We start from the raw sequence: 13,224 nt of genomic DNA on the forward strand, positions 1-13,224 counted from the left end.
TTTTTACTTTTATAATTACTTCATTATTCATTGATTTTCTAATAAATCAATCTCCTTTACTAATGATGGTACCATATGGTTTTACTACAGTAGGTTATAGTTCTACAATCGTATTTGTAACCACCATACATTTAGCCTACTGTTGATGTTACAACACTAATTATCTATAAAGATATATATAATAGACCAAAAGCTCATGAAAAGTTCTGTCTTGGTAAGGTTGAGTTGTAGGTGATGGTCCTTCATCTAACAAGAAATGTCTTTAAGACAAGCTGAGATGCAAGTAGTTAACGTCGGATCATCAGGATGGAATGAGAGGTAGAGTTGAATGTCATCAGCATAACAGTGGTGTGAAAAGCCATGTTTCTGAATGACAGAACCTAATGATGCCATGTAGACATAAAAGAGAAGTGGTCCAAGAACTGAGCCCTGAGGCACCCCAGCAGACAGATGTTATGACTTGGACACCTCACTTCTCCAAGATACTTTGAAGAACCTATCTGATGGTTAAGACTCAAACCACTGAAGTGCGGTTCCTGAGATGCCAATATAAGAATCATTACACCGCATTATAATAATCCTCTACAGCTTGTTTTCAAAATATAACACAATCTGAGGGAGTGAGATGAGATTTCATGAAACGAGTATTGTTGCTATATTTTTGTTTCAGGCGATGCAGGCTCGGTATCCTGCCCCCAGCCAGCAGAGGAGACACTTTAGAGATCCACCTTACACTGAAACTGTGAGTAACACTGCATCACCCTCCACATGGATGAAGTTAATATCTCTATATAGATTTTTTTAAAGCATTCTAAAGGCTATAATTATTCTGCAAAAGCACCGTACGTTAATAGAACACGTTTTGATCATATTACTGAACACACACATCATATTCACATTCAAATGTGTTTTATTGTACTAGGTTATTTTGTTAGTTTTCCCATTCAAAGATAAAACAATCTGCATAAATGTGGAGGTAGAAACTGATTTCTGTCAAGAGCTCATTCACACACACTCACAAACAGGGTGAATCTTGCATTAATAAACATGCTCGGCTTATATTTCAACTCCAATCAATAGAAATGTTATGTTATTCTCATGACAATTTAATGCAATCTTCCTCTCCAGTTCTAAATACTGTATGCAAAAACTCAGTCATTACAGTAATGAAAATAAAACATTATTGTAGAGCATTTATATAATTTATGCCGATTTGAATTTTAAAAATGTATTGTTCTCATATTTAGTAATAAGAATCACCTCTGAGATTACCGAGAAACATGTCTGGACAAAATCCTTAACATTTGAAGACTATTTTAAATGAACTGCCATAAAAATAAAGTAACAGTACCAAAAAAAAAAAAAAAAAACCTAATTTATTTCTTTTAGTTTTGTGGGTAAAGTGTGAAATGTGAATGTGCACTTGCAGACTGATTTCTTGATGGATGCTGTACATTGAAGTGATGTAGTGATCCGTAAACTGTTCATGTCTTCCCGTCGTCAAATAAATACAGTTCTGGTAAAGTGCTGGAGAGGTTATGACACTTCACCCCGTGACCTCAGTAATTATTATATTTCCTAAGTGTATCCCGTACACAGCCGTGACACATGGTGAATTGATATGAAATCAGTCATTAATGTGATTCAGCTTACAGTTTTCAACCAACACTGGACTGTTTGTACTTGCATGTAACAACACATTGTGTAATAAAACCCTGGAGAAGTGGGAAAGACAGAGACCCAGAAAGATGAATAGCTCAGTGAACAGGAGAGCAAACAGGAAATCAAACCTTAAGAAGAAAAACCTGCAAGAGTAGAGGAACAGCTTAGAGGAGATTAATATTATTCGATCCAGCTGAGGTTCAAGCAGCGAGCGATGAATGCGTATGTGTCGGCCACCTCCTGAATGACTTTACTGGTGGGCTTTCCTGCGCCGTGGCCCGACTTTGTGTCCACGTAGATAAAGAGAGGGTTTGACTGGCCGGGCCACTGACCGATCACACTCTGCAGTGTGGCGATATATTTGAGCGAGTGCAGCGGCACCACACGGTCATCATGGTCACCCGTTAACAACAATACGGCGGGATACTGAACCCCGTCAGCTTCTGGGACACGGATATTGTGAAGAGGAGAATACCTGCAGGGTCAGAACGTTTACAGCGCTTTAAATTCTGAACAGATGAGCATTTTTGCAGTTATGTTATGTTAGTACAACAGAAAAATCATGATTCTAATGTTTTTATCTCTATACCAAATCTTAATCTTTTCTGAATTATTAAGATATGATATATATTTTATTTACTTAAGTGACTTGCCATGGCAACATTTAAAAAAAATGTATTTTTTCAATTTTAGTTTAATTTTAATAACTGGAAACAATTTAATAGTTTTAGTTAACAACGCTGCATATTAAAAATGATAAAACAATTGAATAAATAGTGATCATAAATGGTTGGAATACAGCTGAAATGGAGGGGGGCGTGGACTCGGAAACAGAATTTGATTCATCATTGACAAGCGGATAAAATGAACACATATAGAATAAAATAAAATGCTGAATAAAATAAAATAATAATAATAATAATACTCAACTAGTGAATTTAAAACTCCACAAGCAGTATTGAAAATAAAAATTCAAAGTTTATAGGTATATAATCAGTGTTATTTTAGTTTTAGTTACTTTATTTATAATCTATTATAGTATTTATTAATATTTGAAATTAGCTATTTAATTTTAACATTCATTTTAGTAAATATATGTGCTTTTTTTATTTTTATATTCTATTTAGTTTTTGAAAAAATTTTGTACTTAGTTACCAAGACAACATTTTTCGTTAAATTTTTATATTTGATTTAAACTTTATTTCAATTATTGAAACTGATTTAACAGTTTTAGTTAACAACGACAACATAATATATTATTAGTTAAAAAAAAATTTATTAAAAAAATTAAATTAAATTAAGGTATACTAATAAATGCATGAATTATTTTAACTCTATTGCTCTTGCCACATTCTATAATATCCACTTGACGCTGTGCAGTACAATGATTTTTACCACAGATAATAATGTAAAATCCCAGTAACGCAAAGTCTAAAGTGGAGTGCTTCTATAAAAGTAGCAAATGAAATCTATCGGTGCATCACTGTAGCAAGTAGAAGTAAACTTACTTGATTAACCAATCAAATTGCTCTTTGATTTCCGAGCAGCCGAAATCAGTGGTCCAGGCGTGACCGATGGTGAACTTATGAAACTTTAACATGTCCATGACGCCGACCTGAGCCACAGCACAGCCGAACAGATCCGGCCTCTGATTCACACACGCCGCTGCAGGACAGGGTGGAGATTTAGGACCGGGAGAATGCAAACCTTTGTACATACATATACACATATATATATAAATGTGTGTGTGTCATACCCACGAGCAGCCCTCCGTTGGAGCCTCCATTGATGGTGATTTTATTGGGGGAAGTGTAACCCTCCTTTATCAGATACTCAGCTGCACACTGAAAGTCAGTGAAACAGTTCTGTTTATTGGCCAGCATCCCGGCTGCACAGGAAGAGAAATCGAAAGAGACAGAAAGAGTTTTCACTAAATGCAACAGAATGATAAAGATATACAGTCTATCTTCCAAATGCATACCATCATACTATGCATACTATCAATGTAGCATGTACGCTAAGATTTGTTTTAAAGAAGTCTCTTGTGCTCACCCAGCTTACATTTATTTAATCAAAAAATAGTTAATCATTAATATTATGAAAATAACTGCTTTCTATTTGAATATTTTAAAATGTAATTAATTCATGTGATGTTCAGCTGTATTTCCAGCATCATTCCTCCAGTCTTCAGTCACATGATCTTCAGAAATCATTCTAGTATTCTGATTGGCTGCTCAAGACACATTTATGATAATTATCACTGTTGAAACAAGTGATGCGTTTTACTTCAGGATTTTGTGATTAATATAGAGAACATAATTTATGTGAAATGGGAACATTTTGTAATATATAATTATAATTTCACCTTTAATCTTTAATGAATAAAAGTGTTAATTTCTTCATAAAAACAGAATTATAATAGTGTACTATTAAAACAAATGGAAGCCATATATAAAATGCACACAATTTGCTCGTATTCTATTATAAACATCTGTGCAGATCAATCCCGATGACCTCCAGAATTACAGTCACATGCCTTTATGCCACGTCTCTCCATACTCTCCACCTCCTCTGATATTAGCGACAGCTAAAACTCCTCCCAGATGCCTGACGAATATCAGCCGAGAAACGCTGAAACACAGACGGTGAGAGACAGACGTTTACAAGAACAGAAGAGAGCTGCGAGGAGTGCATCAGTGTTCGGTTTGTGTTGCACCTGTAGCTGGGAGTGATGGAAATGTTGAAACCTCCGTATCCGTACAGGAAGGCAGGATGGGAACCGTCCAGCTCGAGTCCTTTCTTATGGACAATGAACATTGGGATTTGGGTGCCGTCTTTACTGGGATAGAAGACCTGTAAGAAACCAGCAGATATGAAGTGAAGGCAATCGTCCCGCAGACAGACAGATGAAGCGTCTGCGAACGTCTGGCTGTACCTGAGTGGTCTGGTAGTCAGCGGGACTGAAACCCTTCACTGTGACCTCTCTGAAGACGTGTGGCTGCAGCGGCTCCTGGGTCAGATCACAGTGATAGATGATCGCTGCACAAAAACACATCACACACCTTTTACAATATTACCTGAGTTATTAAAGGGATAGCTCACTGAAAATGGAAAATTCATGTTGTTCCAAACCTGTATGAGTTTCTTTATTTCTGTTGAAGAACGTTGGTAATCAAAACGTTGACGGTAGCCATTGACTTCCACAGTATTTTTTCCATAACATGGAAGTCAATGGCACCTGTAAACTGTTAAACCGAAGACAGAAACTCATACAGGTTTTGAACAAACTGAGGGTGAATAAATGATGCCAATTTTTATTTTTTGTGTGTGAACTGTCCCGTTAAGGACCAAAGTGCTTCATTTCAGAAGCTTCTGAATCTCGCCGGACCTGGAGAGAGAAACGAGGTGAAGCTGTAGAAGATCTCCGAGTCTTTCTTCCTCCCAGTGAAGCCCACAATCGAGCCGACGTCCAGCGGAAAAGTGCGGATCTCCTCCCCCGAGGACAGATGGAACATCTTCAGCACGTTCTTCACGTCATGGAGGAAACACACAAACAGGAACTTGGAGTATGTACAGGTAGCAAACACTGAAAGAGAGGGAGAGAGAGAAAACATAGTTCACAGATCATTAACATCATAACACACCACTGACAAAATGTTATTGATATTATTTAAAATGATACAATACAAATATAATTCTAGAAATAGAAGGATAAAAGTTTGTATACATATAAAAGTTTTGGTTATGTAAGGGTTAAAAAACAATAATGCTTCTATTCAGCACAGATGTAACAAAGCAATCCTGTGATATTTATATTGTTACAAAAGATTTCTATTTCAAATAAATGTTGTTCTTTAATCTTAAAAAAAATGTTTCTTCACAAAGCTGCAATTACCGTTTTTAACATTTTTTATAAAAATAACTGTTATTAATAATTAAGAACCAATGATAATTGAGTTGTAAATCAGCATGAAGATCATGTGACACTGGTGTAGTGATGCTGAAAATTCAGCTTTGATCGCAGGAATAAATTACATTTTTAAATATAATCAAATAAAAAAATACTTATTTTAAATTGTAATAATATTTCACAATATTACAGTTTTAACTGTATTTTTAATCAAATAAATGCAGGCTTGGTGAGTAGAAGAGACTAATTAAAAAAATAATAATAAATAAAATTGTCAATTATTCAAACTTTTTACCAATATAAATAAAATAAAAAAACTCTTATATTATTATTTTTAAATCAAGAAAATACATTTAATTAAATAGAGTTTAAAGAACATTTATATTCCATAATGTGACATATTTCTGTGGGAAAGGTAAAGGTGGAAAAGTAATTACATTTTAATTATGAGATCATGAAAACATATATTTTTTTCTTACAGTGACTTGCAGATGAATCAGACTCAAGACATGGACATTAATTGAGAAAGTAGACAGTTAATTTTGTATTGACGTGATTTCAAAAGAAAAATCATCTCTGCTCACCGATGACGTCTTTGTCGTGTTGGGGAATGAGCTCTTTCCACTGGCTGATGTTCGGCTGGGTGAAGTCAACGTTGATGAGTCGATACTGAGGAGCGTCCAGGTTGGTTTTGAAGGTGAAAACAGTTCCTTCGTTTGTGACGTATTCATACTCCGCATCGAAGTTATCGATCAGCTTCACCCATGGCAGCAATCCTGTCATCATTAAGATATGCATGAGATCCTGACAGTGGAAAACAAGCAATAATGTTTCTTTGTGTCTGTACCCGTGATTCCCTGCGGCACGTCGTTCAGGTCACAGTACCACAGTCTGTTGACGGGGTCACAGCCCTCTCGGATGGACAACAGCACATAACGGCCGTCATCAGACACCTGAAAACACACACACATACGTTATTCACCTCACAACACAACCAGAAATTAAGCACCATTTAGTGTGGGTTTGTTACCTCAGCACCGCTCATCCATTTCGGCTGATCGGGAAATTCAGCACACAGGACGTCCTGAGACTGAGGGGTTCCCAACACGTGATAGTACAACTTCTGGTGCAGGTTAGTGGAAGTCTCAGTGCCTGAGAGACAGACAGACTCAAGATCTCTTACCCATGTTGTTATTGGTAACTGAAACTAATGCAGAAACACAGTTAACATGAACTAACAATGAAACTTAATTTCTGTTCATGTTCATTTCAACATTTACTATGCATTTCAAGCATTTCAATGTACAATGTCACATGACTTTTTGTGCACATGACTAATAAAGGTGAAGCTTGGACCTGAGCTGACATGAATTAACAACGAACAGTTGTATTTATTAACTATCATTAGAGTAATAAATAATACATAAACAAATTTATTGCTCATTGTTATTAAATGTTAGTTTGCATTAACTAGAGTAAACAAGTTAGACCCAATTAACCTGTTAAATGTCACCCCGTCCCGTATACGGGACGCCTACGTTGACTATACTATATTACAATCTAATCTAATCTAATCTTGACAAACTATATATCGTTGGAAAGGTCTAAGACTCCCAAATATATATTATACCAATATTTTTTTTTTAAACATTATGTAGGAAAAGTAATAGATTAATTTATGAGAAGAGTGCACCCTCAGAAATCTACATTACAAAAGGAGCTTTGACCCTTGTTTAAAAATAAGACTTCTTCGTTGCCTTTTTCTCTATCACATTTTAGAAATCATCAGAAGTTATATATCACTTGAAAACACATCAAAATCATGTTAAAAAATGTTTTCAGTCATCAATTATAAAAATTTAGGTTTGTATCATGCACATTCAAGTCTATATTCAAAAATGTGAGTGACCGTTAACAGGTTAAAAATCATTTTCAGTGATTGAAATGAAATAAAATACAAATATTAGGTGAAAAACTAATGAAAAACTAATGTTAGGTTAAAGTGCTAAAATAACTAAAACTAAAATAAAAATAAATTAAAGCAAAATATAAATATTTAAAACAAAAAATAATAATTCCTATTATAGCAATGACAAATAATACTAAAGCTATTAAAAACTGAAATAAAATGTAAAAAGCTAAAATAAAATATTAATTAGATAGAAATATGAAAAACACGAACCTAAACCAATTTTTTATTAAGTGTTTGAATTGAATTAAAAGTGTGAAAATAAAAGCTAAACAGAAAAAAAAATTATATTATATATATGTATATATATATATATATATATATATATATATATATATATATATATATATATATATATATATATATATATATATATATGTATGTATGTATGTATATATATAAAAAAGCTGTTAAATGCTGAAATAATGTTTTAAAAAAAAAGTAAAAAGCTTACATAAATTATAATATAGAAATATAGGTAACACTGTAGAGCTTAGGTAACACATGTTAACTATTAACTACAACATTTCTCTCAATAAATTCTTAATTTGCTGCTTAGTAATAGTTAGTAAGGTAGTTGTTAGGTTTATGTATTGGGTAAGATTAGGGATGTAGAATAAGGTCAGGTAGAATAAAGCATTAATATGTTCTTAATTAGCACTAATACATGGCTAATATTCTAGTAATATGCATGCTAATAAGCAACTAATAGGTGTCACCTGTTCTAAAGTTTTACCGAAATATAAAAAAAAAAAAAATTTTTAATGATAAAATAAATTATGTTCAGTTAAAGTGCAAAAAATACTAAAACTAAAATTAATGCTAAACAGAAATATAACATTTATTAATTAAAAAAATAGTAAAAAAAAAAAAAAAAAAAATACAAAAACGATATCTGAATACTTCTAAAGCTATTAAAAATGTAAATAAAATAAATAAAAAAATGCCAAAAAATACAAAATATTAATCAATACTAATATAATATTTACATTATACTACTAAAGCTATTGAAATTGTTTTTGGTGATACATTTTGAAATTTTGCCTCAAAGCATTCAAACTAAATTGATATACAAATAAAATAAACCTAAATAAAAATATTTAAAAAAAACAAAAAAATGACAAAAGCTTAAAATTAAAACTGAAAATTAACAAAAATTTATTGCTATTACAAAATATTAATAATTACTCAAAGTATGTGAATAACAAACATAACACTGTCTCTTACAACTGCATGTGTGAATATGTTTATCGTGCATGCTTGTGTGTGTGTACCGTCACTCTTGCCCTCCTGCTCAGGATAAGAGTTATAGAAGAGTCCCTTTCCATCGTGAGTCCAGGACATGCAGGTGAATTTGACCCTCTCCAGTCGGTCCTCTAGAAGTACGGCGCCGTCCACTCGCAAGAACTGGATCTCAACCCAGTCGGAGCCGCTTGCGCTGGTGCCGTACGCCAGGTACTCACCATCCTCAGAGAACGTATAACCTGAGAATAAGCTACAAGCCTTAGCTGACAGTCATTACAGCGATATCACACTGCGTCAAACAAACACAGATATTTCCAGCACCTTGTAAAGCAACCGTCCCATCCTCTGAGAAGGTGTTTGGGTCCAGGAACACGCTGGGCTCTGCTTCAAGGCTCTCCTGCATGTACAAAACACTCTGGTTCTGCAGACCAGTGTTGTAAAAGTGAAAAAACCTATGAGAAAAAAATTGTGTTTGTTAGAGCAGAACTTTTGAAAATATACACACAAACACTACCTGTCAACAGTTTGGAATAATTATTATTTTTAAACTGTTTAAAAGAAGTCTCTTCTGCCCAGTAAAGCTGCATTTTGTGATAAAAAATAAAGCAAAAACAGTGATATAATTACCACTTAAAATAACTGTTTTCCAAGTGAATATATTTTAAAAATGTAATTTATTCTTGTGATGCAAAGCTGATTTTTTTTAGGAATGCCTCAATAAGTCATCTCAATTATCACCAGTAAAGTATGGAGTGCCACAAGGATCTGTCCTAGGTCCTCTGCTATTTTCAATATACATGTTGCCACTGGTAATATTATTAGCTGATGCTGAAACTCAACTATATATTTCAATATGACCAGATGCAACTTCAAAATTATCTAAGCAAACAGAGTGTGTTAAAAATGTAAAAAAAGTATGTAAATGTAAATTTTCTCCTATTAAAATCAGATAAGACAGAGTAAAAACAGTACACAGAATCTAGTAGCCTACAGTTTGCAACTAGAAGGATGCACTGTTACTTCCTCTACAGTCAGAAATCTGGGTGTTATATTAGGCAGCAACTTGTCTTTTGAAAACCATATTTCCCATATTATAAAAACAGTATTCTTCCCTCTAAGAAACATTGCCAAGCTACGAAACATGTTACCTGTTTTTAGTTCATGCATTCATGACCTCTAGACTGGACTATTGTAATGCACTTCTAGGTGGTTGTCCTGCTTCTTCAATAAACAAGCTACAGGTAGTCCAAAATGCAGCGGCTAGAGTCCTTACCAGGTCAAGAAAATATGATCATATTACCCCAATTTTACAGTCTCTGCACTGGCTACCCATTAAGTTCCGTATCAGTTACAAATTATCATTACTTACCTATAAGGCCCTAAATGGTTTAGCTCCTGCGTACCTAACTAGCCTTCTACCATGCTACAACCCATCACGCACCCTAAGGTCACAAAACGCTGGACTTTTGGTCGTTCCTAGGATAGCAAAGTCCACTAAAGGAGGTAGAGCTTTTTCACATTTGGCTCCCAAACTCTGGAATAGCCTTCCTGATAATGTTCGGGGTTCAGACACACTCTCTCTGTTTAAATCTAGATTAAAAACACATCTCTTTGGCAAAGCATTCAAATAATGCATCTCATAATCTTTTATTGATTTTTCCGTACATTTCTGCCATGTAAACTGAGTCTGACAGTCTCCACTGATAAACTACTACTAAATATATTGTAGAAAAACCTAATTTTCTGTAAAGCTGCTTTGCAATGATTTGTGTCGTGAAAAGCGCTATACAAATTAACTTGAACTTAATTTTTTTCAGCAACATTACTCCATCCTTCAGAACAGTGCTTTAAGCGGCCCAAAAGAGGAGCCGGTACTGCATTATTAAAAAATATTTTCTGTTTTGTTTTTTTGAAGACTCCCCTTATCCCCTGAGGTAACAGCAACTATATTGAAGGGGTTTTATATACAGCAGTCAACAGCGACCTTAATAATAAATCGTTTTATTAGTTTGTGCATTTGCTTGAGCTAGAAAGAAATACTGAACATAAATAAAATGTGCAAAAAGATTTTGAAAAAATACCCTTAGAAAAAGCTACTGCATTCAAACTGACTCAAATGATTCGCGAACCCGCTATTAACTCCCGAACTGATTCAAATGATTCCCGATCCACAAACTGACTCAAATGATTCGCGAACCCGCTAAGAACTCTCGAATTGATTCAAATGATCCGCGAAGCCGCTCCGAACTCCCGAACTGATTCAAATGATTTGCGATCCCCAAACTGACTCAATGATTCGCGAACCCGCTCCGAAATCCCAAACTGACTCAAATGATTCGCGATCCCGCTCCGAACTCCCAAACTGACTCAAATGATTTGCGATCCCCAAACTGATTCAAATGATTCGCGAACCCGCTACGAACTCCCGAACTGACTCAAATGATTCGCGATCCCGCTCCGAACTCCCAAACTGACTCAAATGATTCGCGATCCCGCTCCGAACTCCCAAACTGACTCAAATGATTCGCGATCCCGCTCCGAACTCCCAAACTGACTCAAATGATTCGCGATCCCCAAACTGACTCAAATGATTCGCGAACCCGCTCCAAACTCCCGATATGACTCAAAAAAGCACTGCTTCAGAAATTATTCTTATATGCTGATTTGCTGCTCAAGAAACATTTCTCTTAATTATCAGTGTTGAAAACAGTTGTGCTTCTTTTGGCAGAAAATGTGATGTATTACCATTAAAAAGTTGGAGGCATGTAAGATTTAAAATAATAATAATTGTAATGTTTATTTCTTTGCAATGAATAACCTTCCATTGTAAACACATTAATCGATAAAGACTATATTCCTTTATTATTATGAGTTTTCAGTGAACACCTGTCTCACCTGTTCCCGCGTTTGAAGGGGCAGCTGTATTTGGGGTAGTCATAGAGTTCAGTCATACGATCCTTAAAGATGTCTCTGATCTCACACTGCTCCAGGAACGGCAGGGTCAGCTGGTTCTGAGCGTTCACAAACGCCTGAGAGACACATAGAGACACACACAAGTCTCAAGTATATCGAGTCATAAATCACATGCTGATTCAGAGGAGGGTGGGAAAGTGTTGTGTGGAAATCACCTGTGTTTTTTCACTGTCAGGATCCTCCAGCCAGCTGTACGGGTCAGGAACTTTACATCCATGATAGTCATCCACCTGATAACACATATAAACATGCATCACATGAGCAGAGAGGCAGACAGGAAGTGTGTTTTTGAAACCAGTTTGTTTGCTAATTAATAAGAGCATTTTTTTCATGATGAGCAATTTCTTTCAAATACACAAACATGTCTCAGAAAAAAAAAATGCAGTGTATATCTACACGTGAGCTCTCAACCAATGAGTTAACGAGCTCGGCAAGTACCACCTCCTTAATTTCCATATTGCACATGGAAAAGTATAAATTAATTATTTAATTAGAAATAAATACATGTGGGAATAAATGAGTATTAAAATAAATAAATAAATGCATGAATGAATACACTTAAAATGAATAAATACATAAATAAATTACGTAAATATTAAATAAATGAAAGAATAAGTAAAAGTTAAAAAGAATAAAAATAAATACTGAAAATAATACATAAAGGAAAAACAAACATAAAAAAAATTCAGGATTACATTTATATTTGTTTTATCAAGTCATTTATTTATTTATTTTCCTATTACATCTATTTATTTATTAGAAAACACTAAATTCTCTATTTCTCTATTTTGAGAAATAAACAGGACCTCTATTGATTTCTTTCTTTTTCACCCATTAATTCAGACTCTCAAGGATCCATTCATTTGGTCATCCTTCTATTTTCATTCATTTTCATCTATCGTGGATTCATTTATAATCTCATTCATTCATTCATTTATTTATTCATCTATTCATTCGCCAAACATGTAGTCGTAGATTCTGAATTAGTGCTCATTTTTGTATTTTGCTTTAATTTTAGTTCAAGTAGACCCATAGAGTTTTTATTAATATGTTATCTGCAGTTTTCAGCTTTAGTTGTAGTTGTTTTAATGCATCAAGTTCAACACGCTCTCAGTCATTCACCCATCTGTCTCAGTTCTCATTCATCCTTCCATCCCTTCATTCATGTCCTCGCTCTCTCTCTCTGTCATTCAGTCACTCACCACTGATTCCTCCATGTAAGCGTTTGGATACTGGAAGGCCATTATTTCGAGATTTTCAGAGCTGTTGAACAGATGAAATAATGATATGATGAAATGATCTGAGACGAGTGTGTTGGAGAACCACAGGCAGCACAATGTCCGGAATCAACAGTCAAAGACTCCGTACAAAGACAAACGCGCTGCTGGAAATAGCGCTGAATTCACAACAGCGCCCTCTGCTGGTAGACACCAAAACACGCATGATGAATGTGAATTAGGTTCTG

General features: G+C 34.6%; 1 protein-coding gene across 1 annotated transcript; it reads right to left on the bottom strand.

Moving 5' to 3' along the window:
* Nucleotides 1–892: 892 nt before the first annotated feature.
* On the bottom strand, nt 893–13,112 carry LOC127938399 (prolyl endopeptidase). The gene is made up of 15 exons (XM_052534988.1): nt 12,962–13,112; nt 11,915–11,989; nt 11,682–11,815; nt 9,108–9,238; nt 8,816–9,025; nt 6,603–6,724; nt 6,420–6,525; nt 6,157–6,348; nt 5,051–5,248; nt 4,598–4,701; nt 4,379–4,515; nt 4,199–4,293; nt 3,419–3,550; nt 3,171–3,327; nt 893–2,137 (listed from the first exon to the last, which is right to left on the bottom strand). The coding sequence occupies exons 1-15, from the start codon at nt 13,001–13,003 to the stop codon at nt 1,843–1,845; spliced, it is 2,130 nt and encodes a 709-aa protein (XP_052390948.1). The 5' UTR covers nt 13,004–13,112; the 3' UTR covers nt 893–1,842.
* Between the last annotated feature and the right edge of the window lie 112 nt (nt 13,113–13,224).

The sequence above is a fragment of the Carassius gibelio genome, chromosome A20 (assembly GCF_023724105.1).
Source record: "Carassius gibelio isolate Cgi1373 ecotype wild population from Czech Republic chromosome A20, carGib1.2-hapl.c, whole genome shotgun sequence".
Classification (NCBI taxonomy): Eukaryota; Metazoa; Chordata; class Actinopteri; order Cypriniformes; family Cyprinidae; genus Carassius; species Carassius gibelio.

Excerpts from the sequence above, each read along its gene's own strand:
- LOC127938399 (XM_052534988.1), bottom strand. The coding sequence starts at position 13,003 with ATGGCCTTCCAGTATCCAAACGCTTACATGGAGGAATCAGTG. Across the intron at positions 4,702-5,050 it reads CACCTCGTTTCTCTCTCCAG|CGATCATCTATCACTGTGAT; the intron begins GTCCGGCGAGAT and ends GTTTTTGTGCAG. Across the intron at positions 4,516-4,597 it reads CTGACTACCAGACCACTCAG|GTCTTCTATCCCAGTAAAGA; the intron begins GTACAGCCAGAC and ends GGTTTCTTACAG.